Source organism: Macaca thibetana, chromosome 6, assembly GCF_024542745.1.
Source record: "Macaca thibetana thibetana isolate TM-01 chromosome 6, ASM2454274v1, whole genome shotgun sequence".
Lineage (NCBI taxonomy): Eukaryota > Metazoa > Chordata > Mammalia > Primates > Cercopithecidae > Macaca > Macaca thibetana.
The window spans coordinates 46293181-46319446 of record NC_065583.1 but is presented as its reverse complement, the minus strand read 5'-3'; the positions used below and the strand labels follow the sequence as shown (position 1 = coordinate 46319446).

The window sequence follows — 26266 nt, the reverse complement described above, 5'->3', positions numbered from 1 at the left end:
CAGTTTGTCTTTCCATCCATGTCCAAAATCCAAAATACCCAGGAGAGTGGTTAGTCCAAATTGCAGTGGCTGGGGAAGACTGAACTAGCAGTCTTTGCTAGTGATGCCAAGCAGAGCCGGGCAGCCAGAGATTGTGAGCTACTGCACATCTAGCATCCAGGACCCTTGTGAAAATCCCGATCTCCTCATCCTTCCAGATGACTTCACTGTCTGCTGACTGGAAATGTAACCATTCACTTTGGAAGCTGGTATTTGAATCCACACTCAGAGTGCTGCTCTCAGGACCAGCACATCTACTATAAAAATCATATATACACATGAGTGATACCTTACAGCAGGCACCAATCATGAGCCAGGCTTTACAAAACAAGGTGCTTTGCTTACATTTAATGTAATTCCCATCATTACCATTACTTTATAGATAGGGCACCTGAAGCACTGAGGAGTGAAGTGACTTGCCCAGGCCCCATGATCAGTAAATGGTGACAGTAGGACTCCAGTTCCTTCCACCTAGCTCCAAAGCTGTGCTTTTTTCTATCACACGTGGGTGCCGCCTCCTCAGACAGGCCCCTCAGTGTGTTCTTAAAGCAGGATACTGTTTGATTCTCCTGCCAGGAATCTGCAGCCTCGGGATATGGCATCTCAAGTGCCCTCTGTCTTGGCCACCCTCAGCTATTTAGCACAGCAGGAATCAACCTACAATGCCTTATCAGCTGCCAGGGGAAAGGAAGGTGCTTTCTGGGTCTAGGATGATGTTTCTTATGAGTAGTCTAAGGATACCATGTCAGATTGAGGTGATTTTCATGCACCTGAAGTCTGAGAACCCTAAGTGTGGGCAAGCATTTGGAAAGGGTCCTCCTTGTGCACCTGAGGCTTTAAGGCCATTTTCAGGAACAAGCGTGCTTCTGACATGGAGACAGATTGGCAGGGGTTGCGGGGGTGGGGGTGGTGACCTGTGCACAGGCATCTATGTTTGTCTGCTCTTCAGAGTGCATGGAGGTGGTCTTGGATGCCACTCGGTCCATGTGACTGTATTGTTCCTGCAGCTGAAATCATCTGTGAACCCAGTCTCCAACAAAGCTGTGCCTTGTGGGGCAGGTGAAGAAATGATTCTGCTGAACCAGTTTTCAAACCAGAAATGTCCATTTCTGAGCTGCATCAGCCAGGATGCATCACATCCTGGCTGACAGCTAGCTTTATCACTCAGGTTCACAACCCAGGGACAGGAGACCTTGGGAAGGTCAGGACAGCTGGAAGTGTGAAATGAATGCAGCCCTGCATAGCTGTCAAAGGATCAAGCTGTCTGCAGCGGCCGACTGACCATGCACACACACACTCGGCAGCACCCGGCTAGGCATTACCTACTTCACCACCGATGTAGAAGTCAGTGTTTGTCGGGTGAACGACAGCATCACTGTCGATCGAGGCAATGTCAGCCTGTACAACTTGCAACTATAACAGGTAAACAAATGTATATCAACTGTGTTGGACCGAGACCCACGCACAGGCACATTTACTAACGCCCCAATGGCAGGGCTGGCCTACCTGGTCGATTCCAACATATGAGCCCAAGGGGCAATCAGTCCACGCAGTGTGCGCACATGTGGATGGGGGTGAGGACAGGAGGAGGAGGAATATCAAATGTGACATGTTTAAATTAAACATTTGAATGACAAGTCCAAAAAAAGAGAAACACACACATGAGATCATTTCCAAAGGTTAAAAGAAATAAAATGAATGCCCCGTTTCACTTCGCAAAAGCCTATAAAGTTGGCATCCCACTGAGAAGGCTACTAAAACATGGCATCTGTTTAAAAAAAAAAAAAAAAAAGTGGACCATCAGGCCAACCAAAACAACAAGTTTCTCCATTCTGTCTGCAGCAGTCAACTTGCAGGCTTTGATTTTTATTCTTGTGACATTTACCATTTTGTCTACCTTCAAGGGATTTCTCTTGAAAACCCAGAAAACAGTATTGATATATGTAGAGGATTGCCTTTATTTTTTCCCCTCAACATATGGGCTGATCTCTATCAATATTTTTCCAGGCCCATCTCTTACTCTAGCGTGTCTTATATTTACAGTTTAATTTTTTTGTTGTTTTTTTACAGACAGGGTCTTGCTGTTGCCCAGGCTGGAGTGCAGTGGCACAATCATAGGTCACTGCAGCTTCGAACTCCTGGGCCTAAGCAATCCTCCTGCCTCAGCCTCCCGAGCGAGTAGCTGAGACTACAGGCACGTATCACCAAGCCCAGCTAAGTTTTTGACTTTTTGTAGAGATGAGGTCTATCTTACCCAGGTTGGCCTCCAACTCCTGGCCTCACTCAATCCTCCTGCCTCAGTCTCCAAAAATGCTGGAGTTACAGGTGTGAGCCACTGCACCTGGCCTTTGTATTTTAGTATAAAATGTGCTTTGGATAGAATCCTTGCTTTTTCTAGCTTGTGGTTTTTTGTTTTGTTTTGTTTTTTGAGTATCTGTATAAGGCAGTTGGAAAAGAAGTTCAACCTGGACACTCTTGAGTCCAGTCCTCATGTTTTCAGCCCACTGTTACACCCAGTTCGTGTGGGTCAGGCCTGGGCTCACGGAATGAGTGTATCTCCCAGTAAGGAAGTCTGCTATCTGACAAAAACAGCGGAAGCTGAGAGCTCAAGGGATACAAAATAGATTGCACTTGAGGGTTAGGAAGGAGGCTACATCTGTGTGCCTATTTCCCCTGGCAAGCCTCTACTTCGAAGAGCAGCAGAGGAGCCCTGTCGTGCCATTGAGCTGACACTGCCACATATGCAAAGATAAAGCCATAGAGGCAGGACACTTAAGGTGCACCTCTCAGCCTGCCCTGTACCATCCACCGTCTTGAACAGGGAGACACCATGGCTCTGGGGCAGTTTTCCTCTGTAAGAACTCGCTTGGAGATATTGCCCTTCTGTTTAATACCATCCTCTAGTCAAATAATTCATGAAGGTGGCATTCAGTCATATACTGTTTTCAGTTCTAAAAAAAAGTTGAAGTGATGGTAGTAAATTGTGGGTTAAAGACAGCTTAATAGCATACTGATGTGGCTTGTCTTCTCTTTCAAGCTTTGTCATTTCTAATTAAGGTTTAAATGGAGAAACTATCATTTTGTAGTTACCTGAGATTTTTCAGTTCTAAAGTAAAAACAAAAAAAACAAACAAAAACCAACACGTTTAAAAATCCCTCCCCAAGTAACCAGCAGTCAGTTTGATCATTATGGAAGAGAATTCAGATGGCAATATATTTGCAACTGAGGAGAGAATAGCCAATCACACTTAATAAAACAGACCGTTTACACTTGGAATGGCCTGGAGTAAGTCGATATTCAGTGTCTACACTCAAATATCAATCTTGGATTTGGAAATTTGGCTTGACCACTGTAAAGTCTGGGAAGATGAAACGCCTAAATTCTGGGTTCCATAACTTTTCATCTGACAGCTGGTGGTGCCGAACCCCATCCCCAATTACCTAGGTCATCTTTAAGGTCAATGTCAGCATTGGTAGGATTGATTATGGCCTCCACCTCAAAGCCGGCTAAATTACTGATTTCACTGTGAATAAGGTTCAGCTGCAAAGAAAAGCATGAGGTGGGAAATAACAGGAGAGCTGGGAAGTCTCAGAGAAGGAGCCTTGGGATACAGGTAAAGGGCAGTGGACACTCCAAGTGCACGAGGCACAAAAGGGAAGCAGGGAGTTGCTGGCTCAAATGAACCCATTTCAAACATAAGACTCAAATGCTGCTCGGGATGCGGGAGCAAGCAAACTAGAATGAATGTTCAGAGCATGTGGGTGATGCCTGGGGCAAAAGGAAGCACAAGCCACATTCGACGAGGAGATCAACTTTCCTTTAAAGGGACTTGTGATCTGGGGGCCAAAGTAAGGCAGCTATCAGGACCTAGAATGAGTACTCATTGCTGAGGGTGGGAGCTGGTGTGACTGTCCTCATCCTTGAGTGCTGGGCTGGTGCTAACATCCTACCTGGCTTGGGCAAACCCCTAAGGGCTCTGCCATTGTCTTCCAAGTGACTATGGGTCCTTAAGGCTGTCCCCATCACTGTGACTGCTGGCTGGCTTCCCTGCCCTGCTCAGGGTGGCAAGAAGTGAGAACAGTCTGTTGCTTAGTAACATCTAATTTACGTGTTCATTAGTCATGTAATGCTGAAGTTCCCTGGTGAAACCCAGGGGAGGAAAGTTCTCCAGCAAGACAATGTGTCTTTTAAATGGTTTTCACCTTGTTGGTCAGGTTGCTCTGAGACTCAATGGGTGGCTTATTGAGCATTTTCCTTAAGTGTTATATCCAACCAATGAATTTGTTCTTTCTGAAGAGCCACTGAATGGGTGTACCCCAGCCACTGTTACTCTGTTACAATGGCAACCCTGCATCTGAGTATTTGAGGAATCCCGAGCTTGAAATTCTGTCAGAGGGGCAAGGAGAATTAATGGGCCTAGGACTGCTGTTCTGGGTCCTACTATTCCCCTTGCTTTTCTTTAGGTACAAGCACCTGCAGGAAAGCTTGCTTTTGCACATGCTCTCACAATGACATTGCTCACGCTTCAGTAACGTAAATTCCTAACACCTGCAGACAACTACAATGCCTAAGTAGCCCCAGCAGAGCTGGTGCTCAAGACTACGACCTAGGCCAGAATAGTGGCTGCAGTCTGCAGGGTTTACCAGGGCATGAGGCTTTGTCCAGGAGCTCACCCAGGAGAGGGCTGTGCACAAGACACTTGGGAGGGAAGCTCCTGGCAACAGAGCAAGTTGCTGCATTTCTAAGGCCAAACATTTTGTTGAAAACAAAAGCAAACAAAAAACCTGGCACTCCAGAAGCATCGGAAATATAAACCCACATTTTTGATTGCCAGAAGCAGTCAGATTCTCAAAGAGGGATGTGCTTACACTAAGAGTCATCCTCTGGGAGGAAACAGTTGTGGAATTAAGTTTTGTCATACAGCCAAAGAAGAATTCTGGCCAGGGCAGTGGACTTCATTTTTGGTTAAAGACTCAGAGAAGAGGACCAAGTTTTATTCATGTGGACTTTCTGGGTTATTGCTCCTAGCACTACAGAGTGATTTAGAGGCCACCCACACCCTTGAAGCTGAAGAAAGCCATGGGGGTGATCTCACAAAGCAAAGCTCTCAGCAGCTCAGGGCCCTGGCACCAGGTCAGAGGCACAGAAAGGAGCATGGGAGCTGGGGCCTGACTGCTGCCATCGGGGAGGAGGGGTGTGGGTGGGCACAGAGTGGGGGGCCTTAGGGTAAGGCAAGTGAACTCTCAGGATTTAGAACAAGGCCAAGGATTTTACTCTATTATTTAGTTCTGCATTTGACTCCAAGCAACTGCTATTTATAAAAACTCAAATTAAGCCAATACTCCCCCCACCACACACCACCAAAACACACCTCACACAGTGTGAAGAGGCAGGTTGGTGAGGAAGGCAGGCAAATGAGAAAAAGACTCGATCTACTCAGTGTAATGTGGATGTGTATGCTTTTAAGGCATCTATAAATTCCTTTGTTTAAAACAATACATGTTCAATCCTTAAAATTCACATAATTTTTTCCAATTGTATAGATGCTTCTGGTGTTATATTCAGAAATGCTTCATTGGAAAAGTAGCTATTTTGGCGGGCTGTGCTTCAGCTAGCCAGGAAGACCCTCGCACTGGCCTGTATCTGACTCTCTCCTGGGGAGAACCACCTGCTCTGTCTAGGGGAATGGGATTCTCTGGGAGAAACTTGGCTTTGCTGAAGCAAGGGAACAGTTGTGAACAGAACTCAAGCTCATGGAGAATTCCCAGCTTCCGTTGGACTCACTACCTTCCCGTCTGACCAGAGGCAGCCCCACTCTTGGAAGTACAGACTACAGTACCTCAGGGAGCCACTACTACTCAGCATTGAGGATTTCCTGCCAACCAAGTGCTGTTTCACTCTTCACATCTGTGGATGAGGCTAGAGTTGTGATTTTCCAACTATGCTCTGCTATGCACTGGGGCTCAGCAGAAGTCCTTAGGGTATAAGGCTGAGCCACAAAAGTTTTGTTGCTATAAAATGTGTACAAATATGTATTTTTAAACAATCTTGACTAGAAAGTGTGTGCTTGGGATGTGTGCATCAGGGGAAGAGAATGGGAAGGGGAGAAGACAAATTAATTCAAGTACTTTGGAAGGACAAATGGGTAATCAGCTTGGCAGGTGGGCCAGTGGGCAGAAGCCAACAGCGAGATGATCATGAACGAAGACAGTAGCTCCACTATACAGAAGAAAGCCCATGAGCATAGGGTGCAAATGGACCGGTACACATGTTTCTGGACAGGCTCCCACTGTCCAGTCACAAATGAATAAGCGAGATACAGCCAAGACGGAGGTCTAGTCTTAGGAGGCCCCAGGGTCCCCTCCCACCAGCCAGGGTCAGATCCAGTGGGGTTTATCAGCCAGAGGGGTGTGCGTCCATCTGAAGTACATGGCAGAGAAGTGGTCCTTGTGGGTTAGGAAATCAGAATTCTGGGAACTGTAAAAATTCCCAAAATTAGTCTGATTTTCTGGGAGGAATAAGGATCATTAATGGTTTCAGAATTTGAATAAGGTGACTGCTTCTTTGTACCATCATCGGGAAAGATAGAAAACTAAGTTTTAATCCACAGCATGAAGAATTTAAAGCAGCTATGAAGACTGTTAGCCACTGAGGAAAGTAACCATAGGGCACTGCCAGTTATAGAGCAGGAGAGGGTCCCACGTGGCTGCGCAGTGGGCAGAAAGGGTCGTAGCCAAGGGACCTTCAAGATCCCTTCCAGCACCGGGATCTGATGATCCTAACCTCATTGGCTTTGCTGGGCCAGCTTCTGATACAAGCAGTACTCGAGTCTTCCCTGTGGTGGGGATGTCCGTGGAAACCCTTATTCTTTACTCATGGTATATGCTCATCAGAGTATAATCTCTTTGAAGGCAAGAGTGGGTGTGGCCCCCTAACCCTGAGTGCTGCACAGTGCCTAAGCCAGTGCTGGGGTTCCCCTGGGCATGTAGAGTTAGAACTGAACATCAAACATCCTCAGATATAACTCAGATAAAATGACTGCCCCTGCCCGCTTTCCTTTAAGGCATGGTTAATGGAAATGCCAGAGCTCAGAAATTGGGCCCTGGGCCTGGCTTGGATCTGAGGCGGCTCAGAGCCAAGCTGCCCTCGCCTGGATGGGAGGCTGGCCCCCACCATTTAGGGCAGGACAGGAGGCGGTCTATCGATGATGACAGGGAAGGAGTGTGCCTGGATGGACATGCAGACTGCCTGACCTGACCTACTTGGCTACAGGAAATAGTACATTCCTTCTTGGTTCTTTTAAAAAAAATATTAGAAACCCAATTTTAGTTAATGAAAGTGATTGTTAAAGATAGTGCCTGAGTGGTATGTTAAATCTAGCCTGCAACTGTCAGATGTTGGTGTGTCTCATTCTCTCATAATAGACAAGGAAGGAAGCCTGGCTGGTCTCATTTCCCTGTGCTGACCACCTAAAGTGCAGTTATTTTCCTGTCCCCAAAGTTCACTTCAATGAGGGGAATGGGAAGGGCAGTGTCTTCCATAGGACCCTCCTGAATGCTGTGTCTTCCCTGGGGCACACTGCAGGGCTGGCTCCTGGCCTCACAGCTATGCTGTGTGGTTCTCCCTGCACACATGCATGCCCAGCCTGGATTTCTCCAGAGGCCTTGGACCTGGCAGCAGAATCTAGTGTATCCAGTTAGAAAGAGCCCCACAAAGATAAGGACATGGATAGACACTGCTGGATGTCCAGATGGCCGATAGCTGAGCCATTCCTTCATGGCTTTGTCAGTTTCCTAAACTATCTCAGAAGCCAGTCCTCAGCCATAGTGGCGGGGAGGGGTGAATGGTTTTTCTCCCTCACTGTTGCTTCAACTTCAAGAGCTCCCTTTCTCCTCACAGTTCTTCCAGCCCCCAGGAGAAGGGTGTGTGGATCAAAGGGAGAAAACCTATGGTACGTTACGCCTGCCTTGAATGGCCTGTGAGCTGGGGTTGCCATCTTGATCATTTGGGAGGTAAGGAGACTTGTCACAGCCTCAGACTGCCTTCCCAACTCCTTCAAATAATACTGACTCTACCAAGGAAACTTAAAGCATTTACTACTACTGACACATTAGACACATTAGAAATGTTTTTTCTGAAAACTGTAAAACCTCTGAAAAAAGGCTGCAAATCTTGGCTGAACACAAAGCAAAAGCATTTAGTTGACTCAGATTCACAGCACTGATTTCCTTTTTAAAACAATTCAACAATTTGTGTGAACATTGGGCAAAATCAGAGAGTAATGGCTGTGATGACTCCTGAGACTTCAGTATGTGAAATACATCATTAACATCAATGGTCAGGCTCCTAAGCCTGGGCCATGCCTCCTAAGTAGCTTAGCAACCATGCCTTACAGGGCTGTAGCACGCACAATATCACCTTTCTCCATCCCAGCTTGCTTGCAATCTTCAAGCACTGGTTTCAATGTCACAGATAGAAAAATGAGATTCACAGGACACAGGGTACCTATAGTCACCATTCTAAAGTACCCCTTTTGAAACATTTCCTAAACTCCAAGTCAAAGTTAATGTCTATAATATTTTAAATGTGATTTTTGTAAAAACTGTGTCAGTTTCATGATTTTTGGCTTTTTTACACTATATGCCATGATTTTCACCTGACAGTAATAGCCAATAAAAAGCCAGAAAGTAATGCTTCAAAATAATGCTCTAATGTATCAACGCTCACTCCATCTCATGCTGCAGGGGTGTAGGGTTCCAGAAAGGGCAGTTGGAACCCTAGTTTCTAACACTGGTGCTTAGGCAGACTTAAGATGCTGCTTTACTTTGGAAACATGCTGTTTATTCTGCTGAGCAGTGTCTGCAGCACTAGATCTTTGGGTGCCTCTTCCTGGATATGTGAATCTTGGGTCATAAAGTCGCAAGCACATTCAACAGGAAGGGCAGTTTCTTGGTAGCTTGGTGTTTTGTTTTCACCACTTAAAAGGGGGTGATATGGGAAAGAAGGCTAGGTGGTCTGTCTGGGTCTACATTCAACCCCTTCTCTTATGGCTGACTATTTTATACTGGGGGTTCCAGCTTAACCATTCCTTTCAGATTTTCCCTCCAAAAGTCAAGATAAGCACATTAGTTTCACTGTTAAGCTCACTGCTTTTGTTCTCCATTTTTTAAAATAACATTAAATGATATGTTTGCAATTTATTATAGAGTACCATCACTTTTCTATGGCTGTTTGTATCCTCATCCTACCAACTCTGAGTAGGGAACAGTCAGTATTAGCCAAATTTTACTCTACTGTATTTTATTTTTATTCGTGTGACACCTGGCCCTGAGACCAGGTTTATCTGAAAAAGAAGAGTTATGTTGCTGAGAGCTGACATGTTTCTGGCTCTTGGGAGAAGCCAGCAAGATGTCTGTGGCCTTTGCCCCCTCCCCTCCAGGGCTCACAAACAGAGCCCAGAGGAGGCCGCGATCCCATTTCTTTCAGAAGATCACAGCAACAAGAAGGGCATCTGCATTTTGCATGGACATTTTTACAGCCATATTTGCTGCTACTTTGGAAATATTTTAGTTCATCCAGCAAGGGAGGTACGAGGAATTCTGATTTGAGGCTGCCTTTGGAGTGGCTGGCAGGAGGTAGCAAGAACACAGGGAGGGGAGAGGCCAGGGTGGGAGTGCCTAAGGCCAGAGTGGGGAAAAGAGGTAGAAGGTGACCCCAGGGGCTGAACTGCTCTGTATTTCAAACGGAAGCAATGTGGATGGGTCACATTAACTTTCAATACATTACCCAAGGATATTACAGGGGTGAAAGTAGACCCGGGCAGTTGTCTTCACTGCTGAATCAAAATTTTTAAAGGAATGAAAAATATTTTAAACAAAAACTTTCAAAGCCCCAGACCTTAAGATGACAACTAGTGCTACTTTTTCTTTTGAAAAAATGCATACAAAATACAGAGAATGGTTAAAAATGTAAACAGTAATGGTTATTTTCTGGAACACAGAGTCCACCACAGGAATTGCATCATGAGAGAGAGTGCAATTAGTGACAGAAAGAGGGAAGGGGGTAGGAGGAGAACTTGCAATGACGTGAGCGAGGGAACCGTGTCACTGTGATGCAAAAGAAATTGACAGTGAGGGTTTAAAAATGATGCAGCTTCAGATCCAAGTTTGTTACCACATTCAAACTAAACACAGATTAACTTGGAAGGTCAAATTCATTCCTTTAATTTTTTAAGTATAGGATTAAAAAATTAAGAAGATCTTAATTCTTTCTTCCCACCCCTTTTTTGGTGTCAATAAAGAAATGTTAGTTAACTCTCATTCTCAGGTCTTAAAAGCCTTTGCATCATTTTTATTTTCAATAAAAGTGAATCATCTTTTACAAAACCATGGCGTCCTGGCAAAGTTGCATCACTGGGGCGGCTGAAAATATATTGCCCATGGTTAAAACAAACAAACAATTAACTGGAAGAGTCATCTGGTGGTTCAGTGAAGAAACCCAGTGCACCCATCAGTACAGTCTGAAAACAATCCCCTGTAGAGGCCTGCATCAGACCTGAGGCTCTACCTTTAGTGCCCCCCAGGACAAGCAGGCTACTGGCTAGATTGTTCACCTTCCACCACCAGGGCTTGACTTCTGCCTAGTTCCCTGGCTGGTGCTATCTGATGACCAGTTTATCCCACAGAAGCAGCTCCTCCTCCAGACTAACCAAGGGTCTCCATCTCCCACAGGAGCCTCCTGCCCTCTTCTTTTTTACCACTGTCTCCCTTCCCCAGCTGCCAGGGTCCTCCCTCAGCATTGTGGCCTCCCCAGCACTTAGCCCTCTCTGAGGCCACTCCCAAAGCTCACGGCGCACTCTGTCTACCCACAAGGCTGGGAGTGGCCCCCGGGACCCCCCCAGCCTTCCAGTGGAGATGGCCTGTGCCCATCTGTCCCTTGGGTCCCTCGAGTAGACTGAGGCCGCGCATCTGCCTACCTTCTGGCCGAGGAAGAGGCTCTTGGTGGAGAGGACTGTGAAGCCGTCGGCAGGTGTGCCCTCGGTTGTGCTGTCGGCGCTGGCTGCCTTACTGACTTCACCCTGCTTCTTCTTGCACAGACGGAAGGGTCAGAATGTGGGCCACACAGACACAGGCATCCTAACAGAGAGGCAGCTCCCAAGCCTCACCCATAACACCCAAGGGGAAACAGGAAACTAAACCACAACCAGTTCTCAGCATTTCTCCAAGGGGGAGCTCTGACTCATTTTGAGGTACAAGAGTTCTATGGAGTGTGTTGTTATATTTTAATCACTTTATGATCTTAAAAAAAAAAAAACAGTCACTTAAAGGTAAAACTTCACTTTACAGTGATCATTTAGAATAGAACCATTTTCATAAATTCAGACCAAGTAAATGTCTCTTAATTAAGGATCTTCAAGTGTCTTTCCTTTCTAGATGTCTGCAATACTATTAAAGCTTAAGAGGAAAAACTGTGCCGGGCGCGGTGGCTCACGCCTGTAATCCCAGCACTTTGGGAGGCCGAGGCGGGCGGATCACAAGGTCAGGAGATCGAGACCACGGTGAAACCCCGTCTCTACTAAAAATACAAAAAATTAGCCGGGCGCGGTTGTGGGCGCCTGTAGTCCCAGCTACTCGGGAGGCTGAGGCAGGAGAATGGCGTGAACCCAGGAGGCGGAGCTTGCAGTGAGCTGAGATCCGGCCACTGCACTCCAGCCTGGGCGACAGAGCGAGACTCCGTCTCAAAAAAAAAAAAAAAAAAAAAAAAAAGAGGAAAAACTGTTCTAGGTCACTAGTTCTCAAAAAGCAGACTAAGGACTATAACCCTCCAACCTTCCTGACTCCAGAAGGTCAGACTCGCTTCCACCCTCCTTCATTAAAGCCAGCGTTAGAGAAGGATGCATGTGGTGGCTGTGGTGAACCATCTGTCTCTCTGGGGACCCCCTGAACCCAGTAGTGGGCATGGTTCTTGGCTTGGTCTTCAGCTTCTTCCTCAGCATCATTAAGACTGAAATATATATGCCCTGGAGTTCCCAAGGATCTTCTGAGAGAGGTACATGACATGGAGAGTTTAAGAAACCAGCTTTCCGATCGTCTGCTTCCTAACATTTTCCTACAACTGATCTGCCCTAAGAAGGATCTACACCTGTGGTCAAGATTCCACACCAGAGCTCCTTTCATAACTACCCTCCTCTCACTTCCCAGAGTAAATATTAATATGGCACACCACTGTGGGAGTAGGGATGCATGTTTTTGGCATATTTGTATTAAGGACAAAGCCTGTATTAGAAATTGATACTCTGGCCGGGTGCGGTGGCTTAAGCCTGTAATCCCAGCACTTTGGGAGGCCGAGACGGGCGGATCACTAGGTCAGGAGATCGAGACCATCCTGGCGAACACGGTGAAACCCCATCTCTACTAAAAAATACAAAAAACTAGCCAGGCGAGGTGGCGGGCGCCTGTAGTCCCAGCTACTCGGGAGGCTGAGGCAGGAGAATGGCGTAAACCCGGGGGGCGGAGCTTGCAGTGAGCTGAGATCCGGCCACTGCACTCCAGCCCGGGCGACAGAGCCAGACTCCGTCTCAAAAAAAAAAAAAAGAAATTGATACTCTGGCTAATTTGGAGATTTTCTGCATTAAAATAAATTGTAGAGTAAGGATAGTGAGAACAACATCGGTTTTCATTTAGACACTTCACCTTTCCCTTCCCCAAATTATTAACAAAAAGTACTTCACTCCTGAGGGAGGGTCTAGTGGGAGGAAATCCAGAAAGAAGGGGTGAGAAATATTACAGATGGCCATGCCTTCCTGAAGAATAAATCTGAATAAACTCAGGGCAAGGCCTGTGTCCTATCCATTTGCCTATTTAGGATTCAAATTCATTAATATGAGCATATTAACATTTTTTACTTACAATGAAAAGTAAGGTCTAATTTTGCTAACGGCTTTTAACAACAAGGGCTGATTTAGCAATTATGTTATATGGCAAACATTTTTCCCATATTTAGTGAGCTAAATCTGAAGTTCCAAGGTTACACTATAAATGAGAGAAAAAGCATTTTATCAAGAAATATAGTACTGGCAAAGATACATTACAATTATCACTATTTTGATTTTCCTATTGAGTGTTTACCATTTGATGAGTGAAAGAGAAACAGGTATAATCAACAACTATACGGTAAATCTTGGTGACACACTTTTTGGTATACTTTTCAGGAGCCAAGAATAGGAAAGGCGGTATAACAGACTTTCACAAGTCAGGTGTTTTTAATCCCGCTTTCAACAAAACTGAAGCAATACCTAATTGAGTTAATAGCTGATAGATCTTCAGAAAATAGACTGGTGAAGTTAACAGTAATGGAACAGCATTGATTTCCTCACTGTGACCATGTGTACCACGGTTATGTGAGATGTTAACAATGGGGAAACTGGGTGAGGGATATTCGAGAACTCTCTGTACTACCTTTGTAACCCTATGTAAATCTAATGCTATTCTAAAATAAAACGTTTATTACAACAAATTGATGAGATTACACTATGTACTGTTGGCATATATCAAAGAGTTCAGAGGACTGAATGATGTTGCTATAAGAAAACCGTTTCCATTTCAATTTTTTTTAGTGAAGATTTTCCAGATATCTAGAAATATATAAAAATAGGCTGAGCCCTGTTTCATTTCAACAATAAGTAATATTCAACTGAGGATACTTGAACTAGTTAGGGGGAAAAAAATCCACCCAGCCCATTACAAGATGCTTTTCCAATAAAATTTTACTTTTCCTTAACAGTTATTAGAATTTGTAATGCATTTGTCAGTTTGATCAATTGTATATTATTAATAAATGTGCTAACTATCCAATCTTGTAGAATCTACTATTTAGCACTTTTATAAAAGTAAAAAAAAAAAACTTCTTCAAAATTGAAATTTATATACATTATTTTTGTTGCAGAACTAAAAAACAGAATAGAAATGTGTTACATTAAGATGAAAGTTTGTGGGGTAAGCAAAAGAGAAATAAGGAGAAAATAATGTAAACTTTCCAACTGTTAAAAATGGTCAGAGGACATAAAAGTGATACTATTCTGAAGTTTGAACTCTTAAGTTTTGTATTTGGGTCCTGACTCCCCTAACAGCGTGACCGTGGGAAAACTGCTCCCTTTCCCTAAGCCTTAGATTCCTTATTTGGAACATAAGACTGGGTCTGGGAGTGGTGGCTCACGCCTGTAATCCCAAGACTTTTGGGGGCCAAGGCCAGAGGATACCAGCCTGGGTAACACAGCAAAACCCCACTGCTACCAAAAATGGAAGGGGAGAGAAGGGGAGGGGGGGGGAGGGGGAGGGAAGGGGGAAGGGAGGGAGAAGGAAGGGAAAGGGAAGGGAAAGGGAAGGGAAAGGGAAAGGAAAGGGAAGGGAAAGGGAAGGGAAAGGGAAGGGAAAGGGAAGGGAAAGGGAAGGGAAAGGGAAGGAAAGTAAGAAAATGAGACTAAGACTGGAGAGTTCCTGATTAAACGATTGGCCTTAGAAAGTAGTAAAGCACTCTAGAGACAAGCCATCACTACCTGGTCCTATATAGCCCGCCCACTTGGCAAATAACTTCTGCCTCTTCCCTTCAAGGTTCCCACCCGACAGGACAACAGAGCAGGTGCTTAAGGTCAGCACAGTTGTCTTGTGAGATGTTAACACATTCAAATCATAGCAACTGTGCCCAAATTTTTCATAAAGCCTATTGTCTGAAATTATGTCTCTTCCTAATGTTTTGGTATTAAAATGCCCTTTCTTATGGTTGCCTAGTATTCCATGGTGTATATGTGCCACATTTTCTTAATCGAGTCTCTCATTGATGGACATTTGGGTTGGTTCCAAGTCTGCTATTGTGAATAGTGCTGCAATAAACATACATGTGCATGTGTCTTTATAGCGGCATGATTTATAATCCTTTGGGTATATACCCAGTAATGGTATTGCTGGGTCAAATGGTATTTCTAGTTCTAGATCCTTGAGGAATCACCACTGTCTTCCACAATGGTTGAACTAGTTTACACTCCCACCAACAGTGTAAAAGCGTTCCTGTTCCTCCACACCCTCTCCAGCACCTGTTGTTTCCTGACTGTTTAATGATCGCCATTCTAACTGGCGTGAGATGGTATCTCATTGTGGTTTTGATTTGCATTTCTCTGATGACTAGTGATGATGAGCATTTTTTCATGTGTCTGTTGGCAGCATAAATGTCTTCTTTTGAGAAGTGTCTGTTCATATCCTTTGCCCACTTTTTGATGGGGTTGTTTTAGTTTTTCATGTAAATTTGTTTAAGTTCTTTGTAGATTCTGGATATTAGCCCTTTGTCAGATGGCCTTTGTAGGGACATGGATGAAGCTGGAAACCATCATTCTGAGCAAACTATCACAAGGACAGAAAACCAAACATCGCATGTTCTCACTCATAGGTGGGAACTGAACAATGACAACGCTTGGACACAGGACGGGGAACATCACACACCGGGGCCTGTCAGGGGGTGAGGGGCTGGGGGAGGGATAGCATTAGGAGATATACCTAATGTAAATGATGAGTTAATGGGTGCAGCAAACCAACATGGCACATGTATACCTATGTAACAAACCTGCACATTGTGCACATGTATCCTAGAACTTAAAGTATAATTTAAAAACATGCCCTTTCTTCTATGAAATGGTGATACTAAGTGGTAGATTATTTTCATATCTCAGTTTGGGGGAAATAAAAGTTAGCAAGCAATCCTGCCTTTCAGTTCCAAAAAGACTGTTATAATTTTATATTTTCCTATAAACCCATAAATTTCCATGTATTGGACACCTGCCCGGCTTTGTTCTGAGCAGAAAACCTGTTAGGTCAGAGTCAGCTGGGTGACATTTAAGAATCTGTAGAACTGAGCATCCAGAAAGACTTACGTAAAATCATCACCCCACGTTTACCTATATTTAGTCTCTTATTCTAATGTTTGAACAGCCTAAAATTTCAATAGAAGGCCAGCAAATTTTTGTAATAGTAGCTTCTCAAACGAACCAATTCCTTTCACTGGCTTCCCTTACCAGAACATTAATCACTCAATTTGCAGTTTAAATATTTATTCCTCAACAAGAAAAAGAGGCACTCTACGAAAATCACCTTGGGCTTTTGCCGGGTGGTGAGGAGCAAGCCTGTATTTATGATCTAGGAGGGTAGTTTTCATATGGGGATAGGGTGAGGTTTGTTGATGGTTTGTGTTTGAAAAAATCCCTGGTGAGATCATTATTATTCAAAAGTTTGGCAAAAACTGGCTTCTTAGAGATCCCGTAAAAGTTATCCTATGATTCTTAGTGTACATTCTGATGGATCTTAACCTAAGGGACAAAATTAGGCACAGTTTCCTTTGAATTTTAGGTATTTTATTTTATGCATTTGGAATCTTTATCTCGAGTAAGGGTCCCTAAGCTTCCCTCACTGCCAAAAGTATCCATGTTACAAAAACGTTAGGGAGCCCGCAGGCAAGTCCTGTCACGTTCTCTTAAGAGGGGCCAGGCATGCTCCCACCTCAGGCCTACTTGCCACTCCTCTGCCAGGAGCTCTCTGCCCCCAGTCACTTGAATGGCCAAATACCTTACTCTGCTGGGGCTCCGCTCCAGTATCATGGCAGCAACCTCACCTCACTGCCTATGTAAAATAATACTGGCTCTGCCATCATGCCACTTTATTTTTGTCATAGCAGCTACTCCCTCCCGCCTTCTGTAATGAATCTGTACATCCTCCCTGAACACTGAGGGAGGGCAGGGACTTTGTTCTCTGCCACATCTCCACTACTGAGAATAGTAACTAGTGTATACAGACTAGATACAAATTGGCCAAATGAATATTCATTTTTTAAAAACTCAGTACTAAACATTAAAAAGATGAGGTGGTTTTTGAGATTAATGTAGTTAAATGCCCCAAAAGTGAGTAATAGCCAAAGTTAAAAATATACTCACTCTTTGCCTCAGTAAGTTCACTTTGAGGACTTTATCCTATACATTTACTTGCACGTGAGGACAGAGACCCACAAACAATGACAGTTACTGTTTGTCAGAATGAATGCTAGAACAATCTAAAAGTCCACTTGTAGAAGGGTGATGATATGGTTTGGCTCTGTGCCCCCCACCCAAATCTCACCTCAAATTGTAATCCCCATAATCCCCATGTGTCAAGGGTGGGACCAGATGGAGGTAAATGGATCATGGCGGGTGGTTCCCCCCTGAGCTGTTCCCATGACAGTGAATGAGTTCTCATGAAATTTGATGGTTTTATAAGTGTCTGGCATTTCCCCTGCTTGCTCCTCTCTCTCCTGCTGTCCTGTGAAGAGGTGCCTTTTGCTGTGATTCTAAGTTTCCTGAGGCTTTCCCAGTCATGTGGAACTGTGAGTCAATTACACTGCTTTTCTTTATAAATTACTCAGTCTCGGGCCTTTCTTTACAGAAGTATAAGAATGGACTAATTCGGCTGGCTACACTGGTTTTATATATCACATAAGTGACCAGTCATCCCATGCAACACTAAAGCAGCTCTACATGCAGAGACATGGAAGGACTGCCCCGAGAGTGACAGGGGCAGTGAACACAGGTGCCAGACACTATTCTATGTACTTCCATGAATTCTGTTAAGCCTCACAACCACCTTGTGTTACATCTGCTTTTTAAAGATGAGGAAACTGAACACCAGAGATGTTCTGCAACCTGCCAAGATCATGCAGCTAGGAAATGGCTAGCCCCAGAGCCTGCACTCTTACTCACTATGCCACACTGCTAAAATAGGGGGGTCATATGATTTTTTATTTAAAAAAAAAAAGAGCAAGTAGGATGGGGAGGGATTTATACCTCTATATGCTTTTATATGCATAGACTGTCTGAAAGGAGACATAAAAACTCGTTGAGTGCGCCCTGGGGAGAAGTAGGGTGAGGGACTACAGTGGGAGCAAAATTTTTTTTACTGCATACTCTTTTGTTCAAACTCATACATATGCCCTACTGAAAAACATTATGTAATATGCATATGGTTACTGAATTGTAAGGCTGGAATGGACCCAATCATTCTATGGGTGGAGGTAAATTGAGGCACAGAGAGGGAACAGACTTGCCTGAAGGCACCCAAGTGGAGAGTGGGAGCCCTAGTGTACAGCCAGGGCTCTGGACACCCAGCCCCTGGTGCAGTTTGTTGCCTTCTCCAACCATTTCCACTATAGCTGACTCAGCTGTCACAACTGAGATTTTCAAAACCTCCAAATTATGTGGGGAAAATTATGATTTGGAATTCAAGTGTTGACACCTGAAAAATACCAACTCTCACTACAAGTGCTTTAGCATGTTACTAACGCTTTCTCTGCATGTCCCTGGAAAGGTTATTTTCAGAACATTCCACTTAAACCTAGAGATGCAGGGTTTTCTGCTGTTTCTGGGAGCTGACACCACAATTTACATTAAACAAATGTTTTGAAAATTAGCTGTTCACGGTTCCAATTTCAGCTTCCCCCAGGGTTTAATGTTAGCCAAATACTGGTACAGTAAGCAGACAATGTGTTTTATTGTGTGGAAGAAAAACAGACCACCATAACAGACTTCCTGCTTTTGTAATCAAGGGAAAAGTTGAGTGGTCGAGTGATTATTGGCATATGGTTATTAGAAACACTAAGTTCCAAATATAGCTACTAGGAGCTAAAGACACCCCCGCTCCAAATATTTCAAGTCCAAAAAGTAAGATGAATTCCTAGTGTTTAGTAAATTGGAAAGTTCAGAAAGTCATACAACAAAAACTACTAGAGAAAGACTAGAGTAACGGGAACAAGATTCAGCCCAGGTTTGCCAGCAGATACTGGCATCTGAGAGACCCACTCAAATATCAACAGTGAACGCATGAAGGAGGGCGATGGCTCAGGACACAGCCAGGGCAAAGGCTAAGCTGAGGACATGGTCCTGCCCCTGCTGGTCCTCAGCACCAAGGGCCCTGCTCTGTGGGCAGCCAGGTCTCTGGGGCTCATAATCAAAAGATAGATTCAATATCTTCATTGCCTTTTTAACATTTAAAAAGGGTTGCACAAGCACTTTCCTCCTGCCTTCCCTTCCCTGCCCTCCTCCCAACTGCAAATGTTGAAAGGGAAAAAGAAACTGTCCAATCTGCTAATTCTATAGTTAGCAGGAATGAGCAGTGGAGCATTCTGTGAAATCCCTGCCTGGCCTCAAGCCTCTTCCAGGACTTGTGAGCTAGGTGGAATGCAAGTGTCTGGAAATAACTTACAGGACACTCAATATTGGATTTCTCTCTCAAAGAGCTGGGAGTGATTCTGGGCCTAAGGGTGGGTGGCAATTTGGCAAGAGGAATTTAGATTTTGTGCATGCAAAGAAATACAGACTCTTCCACCTCAACTAAAGAAAGCTCCACAAACAGTGTGGATGTGAGAAGGTTGGGGGGTCACAGAAGATGTCCCCGCATGCGGGTGAAAGCCAATCTGCCTGAGGCACAGGCAGGCTCAAAGGAGAGGACATGCTGACAGGACAGCTCTGTCTACCTGGTCACAGCTCCTTGAGCCTGTCCTGGGAAGGTGTCCTCACTGTCTCACTCAGGTAAGAGGATTTGGGCTCATGTAGGAAGAAATTCCTGACACTGCATCATTAGATTCCACAGGGCATTTCCAGGAACTTCTTCTTGAGAGTCTTGCAAAATACAGAGGTCACCTTCTGCCAGGGGTAATTTCCTCCTGATCTGGCGGGAGGCCAGAAGGAGGACTCCTTAAGGGGTACCTCAGAGCAGGGCAGCCTCTAGATTCCATTTTCTTAGAGACCAAGCTTTGGTGGCACTGTCCATTGTTTGTTGGCTCTGGAGGCTATGACAACAGCTGACAGGTAGGACTCGGCAAAGGAACACAGAAAATGTATCCCAGTTGCCTTGTAGTCTCCAGCTCCTGCTCAGACAGGTGAGCACAGCAGTCACAGGCCTGGACCTCCGGAGGGTGCTCCTCTACACTGAGGATCATGACCTGGAGTCTGCTGGCCTTCCCCACCCAAGACGACATCAGATGATACTAATGAGAGGGTTTCCAGCACCTAGGACCCAGCCAATCCAAGTTAGGCCCAGGAAGAAGCACCTGAGTAATACGTCCATTTTCCTCCTTGACAGAAACAACCATTCTAGAGTGAACTGTCTGGAGCGCCCTGATGGAAGACATGCAGCCATGGCAACACGAGAGTTCTGCAACTGAGCATCAGGGCATGCAGGCAGCTGGCCACAGGACTAGACAGTGGCTGTCCCCTAGCACAGGGAAGCCCCCTTCCCACAGGTGTGTGCATCTCCCTGAAAGGGCCAGCTTGGGAGTCCTTCCAGCTTGAGGCTATCCCTGAAAGCCCACCATCCATCCACTTTGCCCACAGGGGTTCTGTCCTTCAACTGGGTCCAGACTCTGGGAGGGCCTCCTGACTCTGGCTACTTGTATTGGATTAGCCCTTCTGGAGTGTAATCAGCTCCTACATGTTCCTCCTTTATTCTCTCCCATCAGTGGGATGAGCCCACAGGGGAACGGTGGCGGGGAGGCCTGGTAACCCTGTTTATCTGTACCCCATCCTATTCCACTTCATACATTCCAGCCAAATCACGTACCTTGGATTTCCGGGCCCCTTTCTTGCCTCCTGCTTTTTTAGACACAGGCTTCTTCTGGGATGGAGACTTGGCCTTTTTGGCTGGGGGTGGTGTGATGATGGCTTCCAACTTTCCTTTGGATCCCCGCTTCTTCGCTAGCAACTCAGGGTGGATGTTGGGTAACACCCCCCCACTGGCTATGGTGACTCCTTTTAGCAGCTTTCAGGAAAACCAGAATAGCAGATGGTGAGCCAGATACCCTGCTTCTAACCTTCAAGAAGCCAGCCCTGCCCAGGACAGTCTTTTGCTTTGGGTTGGTGCAGCTCCTTCCTCCATGGCATCCTCCATGAGGATGCTGCCAGGACTCAGGCTCACTGCTCAGGGATCCAGTCCCGAGAGTCCCTCACTCAAATGGAATTTAGATCATCTCTCTCCTTCTGGGAGAGCCAAATACCTTGTTTTATCCTGCTTCCCCCAACACTCCCAATAAGGCCTTGGGGAAAAACTGCCATGGGAGGCAGGGAAGCTGCTAATTAATCCTGCAGTCCACACCTTTCATAACCAGCCAACACCAAAGCCACTCAGCTATGTTTCTTGGGCAGTGTGACCACCTGCTCAAACATCAGTGGGAGATGGGAGAGCCCCATACCTGATTCAGCTCTTCATCATTGGCCACAGCCAGCAGGATGTGCCGGGGTGTGACCCGTCCCTTCTTGTTGTCTCTCGCTGCATTGCCAGCCAGCTCCAGAATCTCCGCTGTGGGGAGCAGAGATGAGCGTATGGTCATGTTAGAGGACCATGTGTCCCCGCCCCAGTCCCCATGTTCACAGTGCCAGGAATGGGCACAGGCAGCTACTTCAGGAAGCAGCTACCCTGAGGTGAAAAGCTGTGGGCAGAGTCACAGAGGTGCTGAATGGCAAAGCTGAGTATGACCTAGGAAGCCCCAGGTACAATGCCCTTGTTTGGGAGATGAAGGAATTGAAGCTGAGGGAGGAGAAGGGACCAGCCGAAGATCACTCAGTGAGTGAGTGGGAGGGCTGAGATCTGAACCCAGTTCCAGCTCCCATTTCCCAGAAAGGGTGCTTGCAGTCAGCACTGCAGATGTCACCAGGGCCAAACCCAAAGTCTTCAGCGTGGTCCCTGAGAGTATACCATGTCTGCTTATAGGGTTTCAAGGACAGGATGGCTTGCTGTTGAGGAGGCCTGTTAACCAATCTTTGTTGATTACATCAATGCTGAATGCCTGCACATCTGGATGCAAAACTAGAAGGATGTGACTGGATTCTTTACAAAGTCAATGTCATAAATACGTTTTTTAAAGGGTGTGTGTGGGGGGGCGGGGAGGTATTGTAGATTCAAAAGGCTAAAAAGACATAACGGCCAAATATAATGTGTCACTCCTTGATGAAATCCTGATTCTTTTAATAAAAGCTAGGAAACTCATTTTGGAGACAACTGAAGAGATCTGAATGTGGACTGGGTATCAGACCCAGGGAGTTATTAATTTTCTTAAGTGTGATAATGGTATTGCCATTCTGTAGGGAGCACCCTTGTTCTTAGGAGATACATGCTGATGTATTTAGGGTGAAGCATCTTGATGCCTACAACTTGCCCTCCATCCTGAAAAAGCTCTAAGGAATAAAGCAAATATGGCAAAATGTTAAGAGTTGTTAAATCCAGGTATATGATTATAAGAACATTCTCATAATGTTTATAAGACAGAATTTCAAGGAAATTCTGTCATTTGCAACAACATGGATAAACCTGGAGGACATTATGCTAAGTGAAATAAGCCAGGTACAGATGGAAAATATAGCATGAATTCATTTCTATGTGTAATCAGGGACTGGGGGTGGGGTCGGGGTGAATGCTGGTCAAAGGACATAAAGTTTCAGTTAGAAGTTTTAATGATCTATTGTGCAGAATGGTAACTATAGTTAACAATCATGTATATTTAAAAATTGTGAAAATAATAAATTTTAAAAGTTCTTAACACAAGGAAATAAGTATGTAAGGTGATGAAATAAAGAGTATTCTTGACATTCTGTATGTCTGAAGTTTTTCAAAATGAAATGTATGAGAGAAAAGAAAAACTAGAAGGGCTATGAGCATAACCCATAGTTAGTACTAAGTTAGAGTTGATTTACCTGCCACCTGGGCACAGTCTCACATGACAAGACAGGTTTTCCACAGCACCAAAGATGGTGGGAATTAGGAAGTACCCTTTGGCAAGACCTGGTTTTCTCCTTGGCATTACAGTTCTCTTGGTAACCTGTCAACCTCATCACTGTCTCCTTGTTTTCTTAGTGAGGCATACGGATAGACCCAGAATGGATCTTATATTCTCCACTTCTGCAATTCTGCCCATACTGGGATGTCATTCTAGGCTACCCTTCTGGGCCACCCTTCTGGGCCCAACTCAAGTCTGACCTCCTTCCAGTACTAAAGAATTTCTAATATTTAGTTATGTTGTAAACACTATATTTCTCCAGCAACATCAGCACTCAAGAATCATTATAAAATAACTAGGAACAAAATTCTAGCTGCACGAAAATCATGTGTTAAAAATTTACAGTATGACACAGGGCATACATTTTTAAGAGGTACTAACAGCTCAACCCAATGCAAAAAATCTGCTGTATGTGTGTAAAGCTAAAAAACTGCTTGGCTACTCAAGGAAACTCTCGTATTAGCTTTGGGGGTGGGGGCGGGAGGAGATCAGACACACTTGAAACAGCAGGTTTCCCCCTAAATCCAAGGCAGGAATTCCTTTGCTCGGTAATCACCACACTGATGACACACAACTCTGCTTGGCAGGAAGGACCCAACACACCATGAGGCCCCTGTCTTCTCAGTGTTCCCAGGCCTGCAGGGATACACATGCCAGTGATACAGAGAGTGATAAAGAATGCCACAGGGTCCCTTACCTGGGCTTTATACGTGTGAGAGCCACAAAACCAAGACAGGGTGGAAGGCAAGATAGCCAGTGCTTACATGGAATCTTGTGGAGGGGCTCACATTTCCCACTTTCACCCATCAGTCTCCACAAAGCTACTCCTTTCCCTGTACCAGTGTCAGCACAGTTTAGTTTACCAGTGGAGCAGGGAGATGGCCACCTAGCAGTTTCACTGAAGCTACCTTATCATTGATCGTGGTACTGTCTCAATGCCCAGCAGTGATGGGTCCATCTTGGCCAGGCCAAAAAGGTGCCTGTGATGCCTATGTGACCTTGGGCCCTGGATACCGTGAATGCAGAAGCGCCTGCCTGGCCAGCCCAGCTTGCCCTTCATTCTCCTATGTTCATAGACGGGAGAGCACATCCGCAATGCCACTGTCCTGCCCACGGCCCAAGAGGACACCAAACCAAGAGTCTAAGCCCAACAAGAACACAGAGCCTGGGAGCAATGGAACAGGAGGGAGAGTCAGCCATGATGGGCCCTGGGCAGAATCCTTGCAGCAGGAAGGCCTGAGAGGCACATCGAGCACCACGGAGCTGTAGCCCACTTTGCTGGCTTCCCCTCCCTTCCTCAACCTTCCCCTTTTGGAGGCCACAGAGAAGTTTTGGGCCATCGGTATCTGCAGAGCCAGAATATACAGGAGGCAGCTGATGGATTACAATCTTTTGACCATAATGTGCTAAGAATGCTTTACCTGCCCCTCATTAACAGAGAGAAAGGGAGGGAGAAGGAGAATGCCCACAGTGGTGACCTGTTTTGCTAAGTCCTAAGTCCAACCCTTTGGCAAGAAAATCATTTGAAGGTAGTTTCTCAGGAAAGTGGAGGTGGCCTGTTTCCTCTTCCTGCCCAAAACGTTAGAGGAAGGCCCTTCCTGAGAGAAGGCCCAGTGGCCATTGGGGGTAGGGGAGGAGGGGAAGGATGTGGTCTTTATTTTCTGCAGTGCTGCCTTCACTTTTTTTTGTGCAGGAAAAATAAGGATGATGGATAAAAAGACCTGGAAAAGTGTGGTTGGGCCCCTGACTTGGGTGAGGGCAGGCAGTATATAAAGAAGAAAAGAAAGCAATGGAGTAGCCCAGAAGTAAGCACAAGGGCTGAGAAACCTGAAGCTGGATTCTCCAGGAGCTAGAGGACATTCTTCCTGGCTTTGCAAGCTTTACCCCCTTACGCTCTTACTTTGTGACTGAAAGTTCAGCAGACTCAGTTTCTCCACTAGGGAAACTTGAAGGACTGTGCTCATGTTTTGCTATTCAACTGGGAATCAGGGATGCCACACTGGACCAACCTGTAAGTGACAGTGAGTAGCAAGGTGGATGAGGAGGGGCAGGAAGGAGCATCTCAGCTCCTTGGAAAGAACGGGGCAGGGAAGTCATTCTGCTGCTTTTTACCAAGGAGCCCCCAAATCCAAGACTCTTCCTTTTTGCAAAACCCCAGCTCATCTTTGATCTGCGCAAGCCAAAATTACTGCCTCCCCATACTCTTACCGTCATAGAGTGGGCCCTCAGCCCTGTGGGTAGGGAGGAGGGAGCTGGGTCAAGGAGGGATAACAAAGAAGGGCATAGATCCACCCTCCAGCTAGTTGAGCAAGAGCTTTATCTTCTGTTTATGCTTGCATTTTTTTCAGATGGATAGTTACCATAGTAACCCCATCGTTAAGGGACACACAGGACAGAGCACCTCAGAAACACACCTTTTATGAGAAGTATGTTCAGTGCCCCACCTCTCTCCTGAGCTGCAGCAGCAGAGGGCTGGGGCATTTCACCATGGCCAGGGAAGACGGAGGGTGCCCGACTTAACAAAAGCAGTAACCTAGAGCACACACTCATCCCTTGCCAACCATCAGTAATACCCACCCTCTCATCCTTAGTCCAGGTTTAGAAAAAGCCATCGTAAAGGGCTTTCCTAGCTAAAAAAGGGTTGTCTGCTGCAGAGAGTAGAGGTGCAAAATGCCAGCAACTCAATAAGATGGAACAGTTCCCATCTGCTCTCCAGGGCATGTTCCTATTGGAGGGAGTAGGAGGGGGAGAGAGGGTGACTGACTGCTGAGGAATTGGGGCAGGGCACACGTCACCAAAGAAGATGTCCTGATGTAGTTTTCTTCCCTGTAAGTGATCCTCTGCTTTGCAATAATATGGAGGGCAAAGTAATGGAGGCCCCAGGCTCAGGGCTGTACAGCAATTCCTGCCTGCCCCCCATGCACACTGGGATGGCCCTCACATCCCCACCAGCCAGGAGGGCTTTCTCCTAGGCTAGAACAGAGCCAACTTCAGCCTCTGCCTCAATCTGAATGGAGCCTATGCCTTCCTACAAGGGGGAGGGTGGATTCTTTCACTCAATTCATTTCATAAAATGGAAGGTTTTGTGTGTCTCTAAATGTTTTGTCTGTGGCCGGTCTAAAAGAAAAGGGATTCTGAGAAAGATAACCAGGAAAACACCAGATCTATGGACACAAATCCTTTTCTCCAGAGTTTCCAGTGCTCAGCCCTTGGATCCTCCCTTGAAGGGAATTTTCAGGAGCCGCAGCCTGGAGGCTGTAACCAAAATAAATGGAATCCATAAGAAACCACAGGAGGAAACTGGAAAAAGAACAATTAGAAAAAACAGAACCCCATACCAGGTTCTCCACCCCATCAAGCCAAGTCTTCTCAGTCGGTGACAGTCTGTTTCCA

At 45.6% G+C, this 26266-nt stretch overlaps 2 protein-coding genes across 5 annotated transcripts in view; both read right to left on the bottom strand.

Annotated features, from left to right (window-relative positions):
- SAR1B (secretion associated Ras related GTPase 1B) overlaps nt 1-26266 on the bottom strand; it is a 1003791-nt gene that overhangs the window by 752398 nt on the left and 225127 nt on the right. The gene's annotated exons all lie outside the window — the stretch shown is intronic.
- The window catches only part of LOC126955997 (core histone macro-H2A.1), a 65452-nt gene that overhangs the window by 15182 nt on the left and 24004 nt on the right, over nt 1-26266 (bottom strand). The window contains exons 3-6 of one of the 4 annotated variants that reach the window (XM_050792845.1): nt 21293-21399; nt 20665-20862; nt 11016-11126; nt 3481-3580 (exon numbers count right to left, since the gene is read on the bottom strand). In XM_050792845.1, coding sequence (XP_050648802.1) covers nt 3481-3580; nt 11016-11126; nt 20665-20862; nt 21293-21399 — 516 coding nt within the window. Of the gene's footprint in view, nt 1-1361; nt 1453-3480; nt 3581-11015; nt 11127-20664; nt 20863-21292; nt 21400-26266 lie in introns of all 4 variants that reach the window. The other 3 variants (XM_050792847.1, XM_050792846.1, XM_050792848.1) reach the window with 3 other exon arrangements.